Genomic DNA, 18,685 nt, shown 5'->3' on the forward strand with positions numbered 1-18,685 from the left:
CTATGTTGGGTCTTCGTTTCTGTGCTAGGACTTTCTCTAGTTGCGGCGAGCGGGGGCCACTCTTCATCGCGCTGCGCAGGCCTCTCACTGTCACGGCCTCTCTTGTTGCGGAGCACAGGCTCCAGACGCGCAGGCTCAGTAGCTGTGGCTCACGGGCCCAGTCGCTCCGCGGCATGTGGGATCTTCCCAGACCAGGGCTCGAACCCGTGTCCCCTGCATTAGCAGGCAGACTCCCAACCACCGCGCCACCAGGGAAGCCCTCCCTCTGGGTTTTTACTCATATTATGTCTTCAACTTTCAAATGTTTTTCCTCATCCCCTTATCCATCTGCACCTTTGAAAGTTCTACCCCCTTTTAAAGCACAATTCAAATGTCATTTTTTTTTTCTGTGAAACTTCTTCAGTCAGATTTAATCTTCCCCTTAGAACTTTGTACCTCCATTATAACCATTAACATCTTTGGTCTTGTATTACAGCTGTTAGAGGTCTGTGTCCTCCATCTCCCCTTCTTGCCTGTTCCTCAACAGATTATAAATGTCTTGATAACAGCGGCTGTGTTCCTACATTAGTTTTGTGATTGAATAGTGCCTTGCTAGTAGTAGTCATGGAATAAGTAGAATAAATTAATTTGAATTTGCCGCTCAGTTGTAATGATTAACTGTCTGCTATGTCATGTGCTAAATGCTGGGAGGATTGTCCCCCACCCCCCCAAAAAGCAGAAAGTGGTGTGAAATAGAACGATAGAGGAAAAACCTCATGTACGAGATGAATTTAAAGAATGAGTAGAATTTAGGGAGCTGCAGGGGCATTATCTGGGAGATGAAGAGAAATAAGAGAACTAGTGGGTACCTGTATCAATGAAATTAATCTATTTTTACTGAAAAGTGATGGGTATTAAAATTTAGCTTTTGATTCATAATTAAGCTGTGCATTTTTCATTTTTGGCATTTTTGTTTTTACAGGTACAAGAAAATTCCCCAGGACATAGAGCTGGACTGGAGCCATTCTTTGACTTTATTGTTTCTATTAATGGTTCGAGATTAGTAAGTTCAGCTTTTTGTAGTTACGCCTATGGTATTTTGTAATCTTTTGAAAATGGAATTTTTCAGATTATCTGGGATAGATGTTTATTCATTGGTTACAAACATTATTTAGAGTATGATACCAATAAAATAACCCTGTGTTAGTAAACATGAGAATGTCAAATATAGAATACTATACCTCACACTCCAGTGATTATCTTAGGAGAAGAAAATCAGAGACTTTTACTTTATATGTTAAATATTTAATTTTTACTTTTACTTTATATGTTAAATATTTAATTTTTTTAAGCAGAAAGAGGTGGTTTTGTTGCTTTTTCAAAGATGCCAGACTTTTGTAGGTTATTGACAAATGGATTAGTAAAGACTCATTCTCAAGTAACTTGTCAGTTTTCTTGTTGCTCAATTCCCTGATATATCAATAGAAATAATGTTACAAAACTATACAGAGATGTGTTCCAGAAGTGCACAATTAAAACCACCTTTTATAAGTTGCTTTCAGTTTACATGTAGTAAAGTCCAATAGGAAGGAAACTATAATTTCAGTAAAGGAAATTCTTATAACAATGGCTGCTTGGTTGGTTTATTTTTTTCACAACAGTCTTAAGTTTTTGTTCATTACTACCAACATCACCTACGTAATGGCCTTTATTCATTTATGTAATGAAATATTTAACATACTGTTTCCGTTTTCTTTTCCTGCCAGTTTGTAATAAATAAAGTGTATATGTAGGAGTAGAGTCCAAAATTAAACTTCAACTCTAGCAAATGTTTTAGATTTTTAAAATCAAAGTCATACCAACTCTGTTAGTAATATGTCTTCTTGTGGAGTATTTTGGTTTTTTTATCATTGAAGCCCCGGATCATCTCAAATAATGTTGGCTTGCAAATTCTGTAATTCCGTAGTCAGCTATGGAGTTGTTGCTAATGTTACTTGAACACAAGTTCATGTGCCTGACGCACAGTGGGGCCAGACAGTACCAAAATGTCAGAGTCTGGAGCAGAGAAAGGTTTATTGCAGGGCCAAGCAAGGAGAATGGGTGGCTCATGTTCAGAAAAACCCGAACTTCCCGAAGGGTTTCAACAAAGCATTTTTAAAGGCAAGGTGAGGGGAGGGGTGTCCCAGGGTATGTGATCAGCTCATGCACAATTCTCTGGTTAATGGTGATCAATCCTTAGGTGCCAGTAGGTCTGGAGGCTACCTGCTCATGACCTTCAGGTAGTTAATTTCCTCCTTTTGGTGGTGGTTTTTAGCATTTGAAAAACTCAGGAAATATGCATGAGATACTATTATCTGGGTACTTCAGAGAGGTACTACAGCAGAGGATAGGGGGAAACGCCTGTCCCAGGAAGGCCCCATAGGGTCCTGCTCTGTTACACTAACATAAGTTCTTAATTTCTTGACATTCTTTTATTTTGAGGAGTATTTGAATGTTAATGAAACTTCCACCTATTGAATGTTTTATTTATGTTAATAATATTATTCCAATAGGGCCATGGGATGCTTAAGGTAAGATAATTAACATTAGATTTTTACTGTTAAGTAAATGTTTTTTATTAAGAAAAATTTCTATGTGTTTACAGAATAAAGACAATGATACTCTTAAGGATCTACTGAAAGCAAATGTTGAAAAGCCTGTAAAAATGCTTATCTACAGTAGTAAAACACTGGAGCTGCGAGAGACCTCAGTCACACCAAGTAACATGTGGGGTGGCCAGGGCTTGTTGGGAGTGAGCATTCGTTTCTGCAGCTTTGATGGGGCAAATGAAAACGTTTGGCATGTGTTGGTAGGTATCAACTGTGAACTGTTACTTGCAGTTTAAGAAACAGTGTAGAAAGGTGTTTTAATAGTGGTTGTTTCCAATTTGGTGAGATTGTAGGGGTATTATTAGGCTATTTTTAGTTTCTGAAAATCAGAATTGATTGCTTTTAAAATATGGATTAATAAAAAAGAAAAAGAACTTGAGGAAGAGAAGCAAATATGATGCCTAAGAACTATTTTTCTAATGATTTATCCATTAGAAGAAGGTATTTTAAAGCAAATAGCTACAGGAACTTCCCTGGTGGTCCAGGGGTTAAGACTCTGCACTCCCAATGCAGGGGGCCCGGGTTCGATCCCTGGTCAGGGAGCTAGATCCCACGTGCCGCAACTAAAGATCCCGCATGCCACAACTAAAGATCCCGCATGCCGCAACGAAAATCCCAAGTGAGGCAACTAAGACCTGGCGCAGCCAAATAAATAAATAAATATTTAAAAATAAAATAAAGCAAATAGCTACAGAAATGTTTTAAATATTTATTAAATATTGTGGGTTGTTTAATGCTTGGGAGATTAAATATATATATATATATCCTATAGTTTCTGATCTGACATCTCTAACAAGAAAAATATAGGGGGGGTTAAATTACTATAATTAAGGACTGAACTATACAATTTGGAAGATTATTTTATATGCAATAATTTGATGGGGGGGTTGTTTTTGTGTCATCCTAGGAAGTGGAATCAAATTCTCCTGCAGCACTGGCAGGTCTTAGACCTCACAGTGATTATATCATTGGAGCAGATATGGTCATGAATGAGGTAATTCGTTTCTTTATTAATACTAACAATTATTTAACATTTTCTCATTAATGGTTAAGTTCAGAAGTATATTTGCACACTTTACATTTAAAGTTGAAATTTAGGTCTTTGCTGATCAAGATAGCTTACGCTCCAGGGTGTTAAACAGAAATCTGGGAGGTGTCTTACTAGGTACAGCTGTGAGGAAAAACATACACTCTGTGGCAATTGCACAGATTTTGTGTATGGTATATGTTAGAAATCTCTTGTACCTCAAGATTAAATCGAATCCTCGTCTTGATTATTGATTTCCTTTTCTCTTTTCCTTTCTAAGGTAACAAAATTGGCTTAGCTGTGTTAGTTGGATCCTTTTCCTTGTCTGTTAGCTAGTGGAAGTATATATTGCTAAATCACAAATGAGAGAAAAAATAAGGTGCCCAGAGAACCAGGTCTTAATAATGGATAGTAAGCAGAATATGTAGAATTTGGGTATAGAAGACTTATACTAAAATTGCTGACTAGGTCTTACAGAACTGGACATGAGGCCTTGCGTTGTGTAGATAGGTAAAATATTGAATTAAACCTCGTTTGGAGTATTGGTTTTAAGAAATGATTTTTATGTCTAGCAGCAGGGCCCAGAATCTGGGTTTTGTGGGTGTAGTTTTTTTCGTTCTTGTTGTTTTAGGTGTGTTTTTTGTTTGTTTGTTTTAGGTTTTTGTTGTTTTAGATATTAGTCAGGTTTGAGACCCACTATTCTAAAGTTCAGTAACAAAAACATTTTTCTCCTGTAATGCTTTTGCAGTCTGAAGATCTGTTCAGCCTTATTGAAACACATGAAGCAAAACCATTGAAACTTTATGTGTATAATACAGACACTGATAACTGTCGAGAAGTGATTATTACACCAAATTCTGCATGGGGTGGAGAAGGCAGGTAAGGTCATTTTTTAGACTAAGTTATGACTACTTAAATTTACCAGTCAGATATGTTGTAAACATTGTTTTTATTTTGAAACAAGTTATTGGTTTATTGTAAGACTTCTCTTGAGAAAAGGAAAGAGCTGACCTAGAATATTGAATCCAATAATTCATTTTTTTAAAGCACATATTTAGTGAGCATGGTACACATACCCAGTCCTTTTTTTTCTGATCTAAGAACTAACAAACTTTTTTGTTTTGTTATTTTAGTAAAATAGTTTTCAGTTTTACTTTATTTTCCCAAAATTCCCTCCTCAGCAGTGGGACAATACAGTATAACTTTCTCTAGCTGCTGGGGAAATTTCTTAGCACTTTGTGGAAACTGTTACCTTTTAGAAATGGACAGGCTGATTTTAACCAAAAGTTAGACAAAATTGCAACAACAATAAAAAGCAATTTAGAAAGAGGATCAAGCCAAGCAGAAAAGCAAACTTTATAAAATCAGTTTTCTGGGACTGTTCATCAAGTCAGTTCCCTAATTTCAAAAGGCCAGACCAAAGCAAAGCATGATGACTTAACATGGTATCTTTAGGTCTTCTGTCTACTATTTAAATTGAAATTTTTCATTATTTTGAAAGTTCTAAGAACCTTTTTTAATTTGAGGAATTGTTGAGTGTAAACCAGAATTATAGGAAAGCCTGGAGTTTGGAAACTTCTACCAGTGTTTTATAAAAGTTCCAGCACTTGCTGGGAAAAGGATGACTTAGTTGATGCAGACGGAGAAAGCCTGTTTGCTCACAGTACCTTTACCCACACTACCTGAGGTTCTACAGCTAAATGTATATTGTCACCAGAATGCTAACTTGTTGCAATTTGAGAAAATGAGATAGAAAATGTGGCCTGTCTGGGGGCCATACTTGACCAAGTTATCATTGTCCTTTGTCCAGGTTTGTAAACACACAGAAAGATGATCTTCTTAAGGTATTCAAAGTTGATTTCATTTCAGAGGGACTGCCTCATATAAACTAAATTTGCAAAGAAGCTTCTGTCTTCATTAGACTGGCAAATTTTCCGTTTACAATAGAAAAATACCCCCTCTCCAGTTAGAATAATACTTAGATCCTATTACTACCACAAGATTGCTTGGTGAGCATGAAATGAAAGTCTAAGGAAGAGATTCTAGATGGTGAAGTTCAACAGCAAAGAACATTACTAGTTCATTAATTTTTAATTCTGTTGACTAGACACTGCTACATTCTTGTTCTTGGAGCCCTTCTTTTCTAGACTTTAGCAGTTATTCCTTTTCTATGGAAGACATTTTTCCTATTGACATGGTTTAGTACCACTGATCAGCCGTTGCTTTAGACAGGCCCATACAGACCACTTTCCTGAGTCTGCCCCCGTTTGGCATATGTGTGCCTCTGGTTTTCATTCCTTCCTCAGAGGCTGACCACATTGCTTTCATTACAGCACATTTTTCTTAGCTTCATTCTTGGGCTGTCTTTAAATTTATGGAGGTCTCCCTCTTGCCTCAAGTGCCTTCTCTACCACCACTTAGTTCTTTTGATTAATAAGCACCTTGTTTTTAAATGTAGCTACCTCTGAAAGGCTTGTATTGATCAGTATAAATTATTTAATCTTTCTTTCTTCCTCTAAATCTATCTGAGATCCAGTTCAGTAAAATTTGCAGCTTGATGGTATAAGGGAGGAAAAGTGAGAGAAGAGGGAACAAGTAATTTTTTAATATGAAGCATTCTTATGAAATCAGATTTGGATAAGGAAGAGCCGAAGTTGGCCACTGCCTGCTCTCCCAGCTTTTGGTGGTAGTAGTACCCATGGAAATAACAGATGCCCTGGCAGGAGAGAGGCACAGTGATACCTGTGTATGTCCTACTCAGAAAGTGCAAGTAGTTTGGAAAATAAAAGCAATTGTGATGGAAACATAAGTTGGAACCTGATTGTGAAAAGCCTTAAATACCGTGGTCTGGAATTTGGATATACTTCGGGCAGTGTTAGTTCTATAATATTGTAACAGTGAGGGTTCTTTGGTTCCAAATAGTAGAAACCAGCTGCAGCAGACATGAATTTATAGCTACGGAGTCACTCATATAATCAAAGACTCAGAATGGGAAAGTACAGGACTCAGACACCTTTAGGGATTTAGAAAGGAAGAACTAATTGGCAATTTCATCACTTTCTACTGAAGGGATAAAGCCATTTTGGTATTTTCTGTCACTTCCAAGATTTGCAGCCCTGGGCAAGAGAGGTAAATTGGCCTGGCTCTGGTCATGAGCCACTCCTTGTTTTGGGCAGGACAGGCCCCCTGCTTGACAGTCCCACCCGTGCTCCACAGAACGGCAGAGGAGTAGTTCTCCAAAGGGAAGAAGGAAAAGGGAATGTTGGGAAGACAACAGACTCTGGAAAGAAGACAACAGACTATGGAAAGATCACTCTGTAAAGTGATTGTATCTTATTAGAAAGATATCTCTGGTGGCATTGGGAGGATGCATTAGAAGGAATCTGGATTAATTTGGATTGATATGTGTCAGGTTCTGAAATAGACCTATAGGTTGTGTAAATGACATCAACATACAAAAGTGCTTGGAGCTCTTCAGTGGAAAGGCTATATGTCATTCATTGAGCAAATAATTACTTAGTGTCTGCCATGTGCCAGGAACTGTTAAGGCAGTAAACATAACAAGGTCTCTGCCTTCAAGGACCTTACCATTTTATTGGGAGAGACAAAATAAACAAATAAATATGCAATGTGTTGGATGGTGATAAATACTTGAAGAAAAATAAAGGAGAGTACGGTTAGTGTCTGTGGTGGCGAGAAGGGTGCTATTTAATAAAGGGTTATCAGAGGAGACTTTTGATAAGATGACAGTATTTAAAAGAATGGAGATTTGTTTTTCTGTTTCAAAACCTCAAAAATGCAAGCTGTGATTGATAACAATAACTTTAAGAAAAAAATATCTTCATAGCCTAGGATGTGGCATTGGATATGGTTATTTGCATCGAATACCTACACGCCCATTTGAAGAAGGAAAGAAAATTTCTCTTCCAGGACAGATGACTGGTACACCTATTACTCCTCTTAAAGATGGATTTATGGAGGTAAGATAACTTTACTGCCTGATTATACCATAACTTTCCACCCAAATGAGTAGATGTGTGGGGTGGTAGCACTTATTTGAGACTGGGCAGATGATGAGTTAAATATTGAAGTGTTGGATTTGAAGTTCCTGTAGGATATCCAAATGGATATTTTCTGGTTCTAGATTTCAGGAAAGAGGGCAAGGCTAGAGATACAGATTTGGGAATCAGCAGAGAGAGGGTAATTTAATCCAATGAACATTGATAAAAATCATCAAGGGACTGGGCCTTGGTGGGTCAGAGGACCGAGGCCAGAATCTTGAACATCCCTAGTGTTTAAATGGATGGGCAGAGAAAGGGGATTCAACAAAGGAAGCTCAGGAGAAGGCCAAAGGGAGAGAACAGAGCTTCAGGAAAGGGGGCATAGGCAGCTCTGTGAGGTACTGCAGAGAAGTCAGGTGAGAGAAGGAGTGAAAAAACATGTCCCGGGCTAGAGCACCTTAAGGCTTGATGAGATGCAGATACCAACTTACAGGAGATAGAGGGTGAGTGGTGAGTGATAAGGTGATGATAGCTGCTGCTTCCTATTTCAAGAAACTTGACTGGGAAAGCAAAGAGAGCTAGGGGTGTGGGAAGTATTACAGGATCAAAGCGAGGCTTTTTAAAGAATAAGAGGTATCTGTGCAGGCTTATAGGCTTTTAAAATGTTTCCTGTGCAGGCCTTACAGGCCAGTTAACTCTTCTGCATGACTAAATAAAAACCAAACATTCAAAAAGAAAATGCTACAGTTGTAAAGAAAGGGCTGCTGCCACTGTCATTTTATGGTGCATGGTTGGGCCATCCACAATTCTAGAGGAAGTGAAGGGGAGCTATGGGGAAGTGTAACCTCTCCTCACCCCCATCCATCATTGGCTCATGACCAGAACCAGTGTTGTTGTATGTTTAGACTCCTGCTACCATATCTGCTGCCCCAATCAGTGCTCTCTGCCCCAGATGAGGCGCTATGGGCAGTCTGAGAAGACCAGAGGGTGAAATGGCAGCTAGGGAGAAGGGCCCGAATACAAGTTATGTTGGAATGTGCCAGAGGGCACTGGAGCTGGCATAAGTTGGAGGATTCAGAGGTGAAATCACCCATCCACCCATCTGTAGAGTCCATATAGATTCATTCCCACCCCCACCCCATGCTCCCAGAAGGTAGAGATCTGGCTGCCACATTCATTCATTGATGAGAAAAGGTAAGGAGGGCTCATGAGGTTAGACATCTTAAGAAATTTTTAAGGAATCTATCATGGTGTTAAGACTTCAGCTGACTTCTTCCATGAGCAGTGAAAATTGAAAACACGAAACTGGCTGAGAATTCAAAGAAGAAGAAAGCAGTGGTGCTTTAAGGGTTGAGTATAATCTTTTTTGGCTGGCTAGGAAGGAGGAGAGAGAATCTCCTCCTGGTGTCGAAGTGGCTAGAACAGTGTGTATGATGGGCTAGATGCCATGTGTTAAAAGACTGGAAGTGACAGGAGGGGGAGATGTTTACAGTGCGTGGTCCTTGGCACGTATCAAAATTAGGAAGGAGTGTCTGAAAGCCAAAGTGCCAGGTGAAAACTTTTGACAGTTAGTACATGATCGAAAAAGGTATCTGTAGGACCGGTGAGAGCCAATGTTTATATTCTCTTTTAAGTAAATTTGAGTAATTTTCCTTTTTTCTTTCTTTTTTTTGGAAGGTCCAGCTGTCCTCAGTTAATCCCCCGTCTTTGTCATCACCAGGAACTACAGAAATTGAACAGAGTCTGTCTGGACTTTCTATTAGCTCAACTCCACCAGCTGTCAGTAATGTTCTCAGTACAGGTGTGCAGAAAAATAGATTCTGTTTTCAGTCTACTTTGTTTTACACGATATTGTTATCTGTCCCAAGCTGTAGAATTTTAAAAGTTGATGCCAGTGTACTTTGAAAACTGTAAACGTGCTCTGCATTGACAGGCCCTGTCTGAAAGCTGGTACTAAATCATCACAGGCATTTGAACCTCTTCTCAGACAATTTTAGACCTTGGGCTTGTCTTGTTGTAGAGTCAGGATTCTACCTTTAATTTCTGTTTAATAGCTCTATTTACTCAACAAATGTTTGCATATCCCCTAAGTAGTAGACACTGGGGATACAAAAGTGAGCAGTTTACCATTCCTTTCCTAGGGACTCAGTCTTGCTCAGGGGACATACGCCTATCTCCTCTTTTTCTGTACTCCTTGTTCTACCTAATATACTCCTTTTTTGTTTGTTTGTTTTGGTTTTTTTCAACAGCTTTCTGGAGATGTAGTTCACATAGCATTCAATTTACCCATTTACAGTATACAATTTAGTGGGTTTTGCAACCATCACCTCAATCAATTTAGAACATTTCATTACCCCCAAAAAACACCCTGTACCCGGTCACTCCCTGTTTTCCCCCAATCCCACAGGCCTAGGCAATTACTAATCTACTTTCTCTTTCTAATCTAGACATTTCATATAATATGTGTGGTCTTCTGTGACCTTCCTCTCTGGCTTCTTTTCCTTAGAATAGTGTTATCCAGGTTCATTCATGTCATAGCATATATTAATAATTCATCTTTTTTTATGGCTAAATAATGTTCCATTGCATGGATATGCCACATTTTGTTTATCCATTCATCGGTTGAGGGACATTTGGATTGTTTCTACTTTTTGGCTATTATGAATAATGCTGCTGTGAACATTTGTGTACAAGTTTTTGCATGGACATATGTTTTCATTTTTCTTGGTTATATACCCAGAAATTAGAATTGCTTGGTCACATGATACAGTTCTTAACTTGGTATGTTGATAGAGTTTATTTTTCCCTTTCCTTTATTTATTTATTTTTAACATCTTTATTGGAGTATAATTGCTTTACAATGGTGTGTTAGTTTCTGTTTTATAACAAAGTGAATCAGCTATACATATACATACACCCCCATATCTCCCCCATCTTGCGTCTCCCTCCCACCCTCCCTATCCCACCCCTGTAGGTGGTCACAAAGCACCGAGCTGATCTCCCAGTGCTATGCGGCTGCTTCCCACTAGCTATCTATTTTACATTTGGTAGTGTATATATGTCCATGCCACTCTCTCACTTTGTTCCAGCTTATCCTTCCCCCTCCCCATGTCCTCAAGTCCTTCTCTATGTCTGCATCTTTATTCCTGTCCTGCCCCCAGGTTCTTCAGAACCATTTTTTTTTTTTTTTTTTAGATTCCATATATATGTGTTAGCATACGGTATTTGTTTTTCTCTTTCTGACTTATTTCACTCTGTATGACAGACTCTAGGTCCATCCACCTCACTACAAATAACTCAATTTCGTTTCTTTTTATGGCTGAGTAATATTCCATTGTATATATTTGCCACATCTTCTTTATCCATTCATCTGTTGATGGACACTTAGGTTGCTTCCATGTCCTGGCTATTGTAAATAGAGCTGCAATGAACATTGTGGTACATGACTCTTTTTGAATTATCCTTTCCTTTTTTTAAATCTCCTGTTTTCTGGTTTTCTTTCTTTATACCAAGAGTATATTATATACTCAATGTTGACTAAGTGGATGAAATACTGTGTCATTGTTTAGTTTTATTTCATTAATAGCCTTTTATTCTTGAGCTCTTTTTTTAATATTTATATTCCAAATTTGATCATATTCCACTTTGTTCTCGAATGGATTTAAAACAGCCCATCAAGATGCAGTTAAGGTCAACAGTATGATCCCTGGAGTTTGTCCCCTAGGTTCAAATCTCAGACCTTTTCAGAGTCTTTGTTTTATTTCCCAAAGATATGTATGAAATTTAAATTTTTTATTTTTTATAATTAAAAACTTGAAACATATTCAAAAGTAGATGACTATTAATAAAGATTCATTTGCGTAACAAGTAGTACAACCAGCCCCCACCGCCCAGCATCACCAGTTATCAGTACGGTAACCTACCTCCCTACCCCCTGCTCTTTGCTGGGTTTTTTTCCCAGCTTTATTGAGGTATAATTTGCATACCATAAAATTAACTCACTGCAAGTATAGAATTCAATGATTTTTAGTAAATTTATGGAGTTGTGCAATCATCACCACAGTCCAGTTTTAGAATATTTCCTAGATGACATTAAATGTTAATGTCATCAGTATCAAGTCATGGATACATCTGGAAGAGATTTTAAAGTTTATTTCATTCAAGCAGTGTTTGAGTTCTTTTTATGATATTAAGATTTTTTTCTTACATCGCATCAGATGTAAGGAATGGTTTTTTAGTTTATTCCTGAATAGACTTTCCAAGACAGCAATCCAATCTGTGTCTGATAACTCTCACCAGGCTTTACAGTAAGTGTTCCAGTGCAAAGTGTTCTGGCTTTAGGAGATAGCTGACATCTCTCTTCAAGTTCCAGTTTCTTTTGAGAGGCATTTTAAATCTTCCCTAATTACATTACAGTTATATTGTCATGTAAGCACATGCACTGAGATCCCTGGTCTTATTACACTGTAGAGAAATGGTTTCTTGAATATTAAAAGACAGAGACGTAAATAAAGCAGAAATTGCTCAAAGGAGACTGAAAGAAATCAGCATTTTCACTTTGAGTAAATAAATTTAAAAACACTCAAATGTTCTAGCATTATAACATGTGAGAAACCACTTTTTGTTAAGCATTTATTTCTCTGTCTTTGCTTTAATTATATTGCTGCAAAGTAGCCCAAACAGTAACTGTAGAAACATTAAAGTATGTGGTTTAAAAAAAAACCTCTGTAGATTTGAAAATTTTGGATTAAGAAATTTTCAGAAAATGAATATATCATTTTGAAATGACATTAATCGATGTGACCCTCTCACACTTCCTGTCTCCCTTTCTTTTTCTGCCCCTTATCAGAATGTAGATTTCCAGAAGGTAGTGATTTCTATTTTCTTTATGCTGTAAAGTTCCTCAGTGCCTAGAACAATGTCTGACATATAGTAGGTGCCCCCCACCCAAACTTTAAAGACTGAACACACCAACCAACCATCCAACCCCTTTGAGAATCTGATAAAACAAAGAACCCTCTTCTATTTTTGCATGGCTCCAATTTCTGCAAAAAAGTGAATACATTACTAAATAAATTTTAAAAGCTATCTGAAAATGGTTGCTTCAGACTTTTAGGCACAATTCATTCTTGCTACCATATTTAAGCAGATCTCTGTAAGACAAAATCTAGAATCCATGTGCAGTATTACTGTTGTTTGGACATCAGCAAAACCTCCCACTTGAGTAGGTGGTAAACATTAATAGGTAATCTTTATTAGGTGGTATCGTAAGAGTTACTTGAATGTAAAGAACATGACCTCCTCAAACTAACAGCAGTAAAAGTGGGAATGTACTAGACTTCAAAGGAGTGTCCCAGAATCTAAGGTCAAAAGGAAATGAAGATTCAGGAAGCCAGGTCATTCTCCCCATCTCTGGAGGTCCACATGCTCTTCTGTCTCTTTCAGGCCATGTACATCATTCTCTTTCACAGACCAGAATTCACTGTTTCATGGGGCACATAGCCCCCCAGCAGCCCCAGGTGTACGTGGCCTTTTAGGTCAGGAGCCCAATAGAGACTGATTAGGATCCTTGTGTCCCATTTCCAAATTTCCAAAACAGTTTTCTAATCCAGCCCTGCTTAGGTCAGGAGTAAAACTCTTACCCGGTTTTACTTAGCTGCGGAGGGCTTGCAGAGCCCCCCGCCCTCTTGGCTCATGGTCTGCTAACAGCCATTGCGAAGGGCCAAGGGCAGAGCAGGTGGATGAGCTGTGGCAGTGATGCAGCCAGAGACCAACTGACTAAAGTCACACTGAGTGAAGACCTGACCACGGCGGGAGGGAAGGGACTGAAGACTGTCTGAGATAGTCTGCTCATTCCTTATCAACTGAAATTTTTAAAAGGTTGTGCTTTTATTTTAGGTGTACCAACAGTACCATTATTGCCACCACAAGTAAACCAGTCCCTCACTTCTGTGCCGCCAATGAACCCAGCTACTACATTACCAGGTAAGCAGCTGGAGACATATATGTAATAACAATAGCTTTACTGATATTTTGCATCTTAGAAAACAGTGAAAAAAATTTATACCTTTGCGGTGACTATTTATGTCTTTTACTCTCTTTCTATCTCTGCTGTAACTTTGTGATAAGTGAGACCAAGTGGCAATGAACTGCTGTCACCAGCTAGTCAGCTGCTGAGCCTTGGGCTCCTTAACCCCAGCCAACCATCCTCCCTGCCCCCAGTGCAACCTGAGGCAGGAATAAGGAGTATATAGACTGTCCGTCCTTCATCACAGGGCTTTCTGGTCATTGTTTAGTGAATAAGACATTGTGTCGTGGAGGAGAGCAGTCCTTACTTGAGTCTTCAGTAGCTCTAATGTTAGGTTAGATTTTTGTTTATTTCACTTACTGTGAAGACCAAGTCCCTTTATCCAGCAGATAACGATCAGATATTATTTCAGTGATCAAATATACTTGCATTGTGAGAGCCTTTAATTGTATGGCTAAAGATGTCATTACACAGACATATTAAGCCATTAACCAAATGTGTGCACACACAGAATGATAAAGGAAGTGTGGTAAAATGTTAACATTTGAGAAGTTTGAGTGAAAGATATACATGGGGATTCCTCATATAAATTAGCAACTGTAAGTCTGAAATTAAAAAGGAAAAAGAAAAAAAAAAAGCTGAGAGACTGTAAACCTCAACCATCAAAGAAAATCAGTTCCATATTTGCTGAGATAAATCAGCCCCTTCTCCAAGACACAGGCCAGGATCATTCTTGCTTTCGGGTTCAGAAGTGTGTGTTTGTTTTAACCCTTACCCACTTAGCCATCTAATCACTTAGGTATAGAAGGATGCTTCACTTGGGAGAGATTTTGTTATTGTTACTGTTGTTACGATACAAAACTGCCACACGGTAAGTGGACTTCTGGTATTCTCACTTTGAAGTGGGTAGTATTTTCTTCAATATGCAAGGATTGGATGGTTTATCTTTTGTCTTCTGCCTTCTCTTCAGGTCTGATGCCTTTACCAGCAGGACTGCCAAACCTCCCTGCCCTCCCCAATCTCAACCTCCCTGCCCCGCACGTCGTGCCAGGTGTCAGCTTACCAGAGCTCATGAACCCGGGTATGTTGCCCATCTTGCCTTCCTAGGACTCTGTCTAATAAAAAGCTTTATCCAGGAAAGGCAGTCCTCTATTTCAGTCTTTTTCTGGCAAGAGCAGATCAGTTTAACAAATTTCAGCTGCTTCAAATAAAAATCAATCTTTTTTATTTAAAAAGCTTGAAAAAGAAGAGGAGGAGGAGTGTCTTTGTGATGCTCCTCTGCCTGGCTGCCTTCCCCCCGCCCCCCCCCCCCCCCCCCCCGCCCTGCTTTCTCCTCTCCTGCGCCTGACAGCTCAAGCCCCACAAAGGCCAGCTGTAGAAGTCAGGAGCAGTGGCGTGGCCTTGCTGGGCTGAGTTGGATGGGAGGTGTGCGCAGTTCACTCAGTGGGGGCAGATGAACTCCCTGTGATTCTCCTCATGTTTTAGGCAGCTGCCACCCGGGGAGTAGTGATACCTGTTTTGCGTGGCTGAGGCTAGCTGGGCCTGCTGCTTGATAAATATTCTTCATTATTAACAAATTTTTTATAACAAAAACTGTGAGAGATTTTAGCTACAAATAGTTAAGTTCACAGATATTCAGAGTGTTTACACTCAGATTTTATGCACTGATGAAAATGAAGCAGCAGAATGTCCCCACAAGTCTGCTCTTCTGGTTAATGATTGCCCAGATTATCTTTAGCTTTGAGATGGCCACAAGTCAGGTCTGACTTTTAATTGCTAATCTCAGGAATTTGGCCTATCAGTGATGTCAACGAGTGATCTTATTACACCGTGGTGTACATTGCCACGTTTCTAACGGCCCCTGTTGTAACACTCATCATCTACACGTATTCGTTACCCATTTGCTTTTCAGCGCAATGGGTTAAAAAACAAATGAAGTCAGTAAGTTCAAACTAATGTTTACTGTCTCAGTGCTCCCTTTGTCTTTTCTTTTGTGCCCTGTATTCTTGGCTTCTGGCTCTGCCCTTTCCCCAGATTGACAGACTCTTAAGAGCATTAAGGGTTTCACGAGGCCCCAGGTTGCCGCAAACCTGTTTTACAACCTGCTTTTCCTTTGTTTCTTAAAGAAGTAATACTCTTTCCCTTCATCTGCATTTTAAAATCATTACAATAAACCTGCCAAGTGTACTATGAATAGTTATACTATGAATAGATATAAAGGCTGAGTACTTCTGGTGAGGCTAATGCCAGGGGCTACGCAGCAGGCCCCTCCCTTGTGAAACGTTCACCGGAGGCCTGGCCCCTGTGTCTCCTCTTCCGCTTGTGTGTCCAGAGGGCAGCTTAAACCCACCTGCAGCTGGCCCGGGAGAGGGGCTCCTCCTGCTGGGCACTCCGTGTAGCTGCATCGCAGGCTGGGTGGGCTCCTGTCCATCCTGGCTGGGGGAATCATTTCCTCCCTGAGCTCTGGGCTGAGTCACACGAGGGAACCTTTCCTCCTGGCCAGCTGGTCCTGCAGTGAATATTTAACTCTGTCCTGGCCTCCAACTGAGGATAATCAGAAGTTGTGATTTGTATTGTCTCTCCTCAGCTTCAGTTTCCTTAACGAAATGCAAATTAATAGTCGTGTGATGCTGACTGCTGCTCTTCTAGTGCTGGGAGGATGTGTGATCTATGCTGTTTTTGTCCTAGGTTTGCCACCTCTTCCTTCCCTGCCTCCCCAAAACTTACCTGGCCTTGCATCTCTCCCCATGCCATCCGAGTTCCTCCCGTCATTCCCTTTGGTTCCAGAGGTCTCTTCCGCAGCAGGCTCCACAGAGCTGCTGTCCTCTCTCCCACCCACCGGCAGCCCACCCTCCGACCCTGTCCCGACCACTGCAAGGGCAGATGCCGCGTCCGCACTCACCGTGGGTGTGACGCCCCCCACTCCCAAGGCCCCGGCCACTGTTGAGGACAGAGTCGGCGAATCCATCCCAGCCAGCAAGAAGCCTGTCTCTGCGGTCACGGATGCAAATGCCTCTGAGTCACCTTAGCTTTGGACCGGCCTTCGGAATTGGCGTGGTGTGCTTATTTCACCACAGGAGTGTGTCTGGAAATGCAAACTATCGTTAATTTCATACTAGTTTGTACCGTATCTGTAAGCATCCTGTAAATAATTCTAAGGGGAAAACTAAGCAAGAGGACGTGGGTTTGTATCCTGCCAAGTGGGGGTGGGGCTCATGGGCCGGGGAGGGAAATGTCAGGAAGTGCTTGTATTTTAAAACAACCAAAAAGAATTGTAAGGGTGGCTTGCTGCCAGGTTTCCACTGCCATTCTTGGGGGCGTCCGTCCTTGGGAAAGGTGGTGACAGGGTGTCTGCTAGGCCCCCTGTCCTCCTGCTGCTCCTTCTGTAAGAAAATGAAATACTTTATGCCTAATACCCACACGCAACATTTCTTGTATTTTGTAAATCATTTGCGAGAATGCAGACCACCTCAGTAAACCGTGAAAGGAAAAGATATTTTACTTTTTGGTCTCTGAGAGTCACATCTCTATTAAGGTTTACACGAAAATTCCAATGAAAGATGTTGTTAAAGTTACACTATGTGCACTATTAATTGAACAACTTTTTATTCAGCCTATACACAGATCTTTGTTTTGAGCTCTCAAAAGTACTCAGACAACATTTTGTAACTGCTGCCGTTGTTATACGTCCATCAAAAAATGGCATTTAAAAAGAAATAAAGATGTTGCACAGTTTTAAACCAGAAGGTGGCACTTTGTAGCTACTTATAATATTATAGCTATACTGGGAAGCATAGATACAGCAATAAATTACAGTAGTTTTGCTTTTCTTCTTGTGGTACATTTAAATTACAACTCCTGACTGCCATGGTGCATTCGTTCCTCTCCAGTGCATCACACTGCGTTCATGTAATTTTTCATGTCTGACGTTTGCTGTCTCCTGAATTTTCTAAGAGATGGTAAGTTATGTGGAATTGATTTATTGAATGAAATTAAATGCATATTATATCTCTGTTTTTAAAATAAGATGAAAGATTGATCGGTTATTGACCTGGCACTAGCATGAATGTTGCCAGGGTAGCAGCGTGCGGAACTGGTCTGTGATCACTAGCTGGGAACTAGAGTTATCAGCGCCCACCCGGTGCCAGCCAGTTTCTAGGATAGGTCCATTTCTGGAGCCAGGTTTATAGTTAAAGCTAAATGATAAAAGAAGGCTCCACCTCTAATCATAGCTCCTTCTGTTTGCATTATAAATATTTCTAGAATATTTCTCTCAGTTAACAATCCTGTTTTTTGAAATGGAGCTTATAACAGGTAGGGAAAATATTCACAAGCATAACTTAAATGTTACAACTTTTTACTTTCCAGGATAGGAAAAGTTGAGTTGTTATTACTTTCTAAAAGATGTTCATATTTTTTAAAAATGTTAAGGAGATACTTAATGGAAAGCAAGTAAGTAATTTTTAAGCTTTAAAGACAGTTTCTTTAACAGTAGTTTTTCCAGTGCAGTGATTCTTAACTCTTGTGAGGTCACAGTTCTCATCTGAGGATGACAGCAGCCCTGATGACATCTTCCCAGAAGAATGTCTATAAGCATATAAAAAATACTAAGCTCTGGGGAGAGAGAGGGATTCTTAGTACTCACTTGGAAGATGGGCACAGACTTGGCCCAGATTGGCTCATTGGATCTTCCTGAGGTGGAAAACACTTATTTTAGATATTCTCTGCTTCCTTCAGAAAAACCAGTTTCGGTGTTTATAGACAGTAGCATATTCTGTACCAGGGGCCAGAAACACGGATGTAAAAGATAGTGTCCCTACCAGTAGACCACTCACTGTGGCCTTGTAGAGGGACAGTATGGGTGGTCAGTGCTCAGGGCACTCGAGGATAGCGCTCTAACCATGGAGATGTGCCCCGCAGTGAGGATGGCAGTCAGAATTAGCTTCGAACCCCTGGGTGGCTCAGTGTGCCTACGTTCACGTGAGAGGCACAAGGCAGTGAC

At 39.9% G+C, this 18,685-nt stretch overlaps 1 protein-coding gene across 1 annotated transcript in view; it reads left to right on the plus strand.

Moving 5' to 3' along the window:
* Positions 1-17,429, plus strand: part of GORASP2 (golgi reassembly stacking protein 2) — a 29,046-nt gene extending 11,617 nt beyond the window's left edge. The window contains exons 2-10 of the mRNA XM_059928080.1: positions 962-1,042; positions 2,624-2,827; positions 3,535-3,621; positions 4,403-4,533; positions 7,502-7,634; positions 9,333-9,456; positions 13,554-13,640; positions 14,654-14,764; positions 16,372-17,429. Of these exons, the coding sequence (XP_059784063.1) occupies positions 962-1,042; positions 2,624-2,827; positions 3,535-3,621; positions 4,403-4,533; positions 7,502-7,634; positions 9,333-9,456; positions 13,554-13,640; positions 14,654-14,764; positions 16,372-16,712 (1,299 nt within the window). The 3' untranslated portion in view covers positions 16,713-17,429. The remainder of the gene's footprint in view (positions 1-961; positions 1,043-2,623; positions 2,828-3,534; positions 3,622-4,402; positions 4,534-7,501; positions 7,635-9,332; positions 9,457-13,553; positions 13,641-14,653; positions 14,765-16,371) is intronic.
* The last annotated feature ends 1,256 nt before the right edge of the window (positions 17,430-18,685 follow it).

Source organism: Balaenoptera ricei, chromosome 7 (genome assembly GCF_028023285.1).
Source record: "Balaenoptera ricei isolate mBalRic1 chromosome 7, mBalRic1.hap2, whole genome shotgun sequence".
NCBI classification, from domain to species: Eukaryota; Metazoa; Chordata; class Mammalia; order Artiodactyla; family Balaenopteridae; genus Balaenoptera; species Balaenoptera ricei.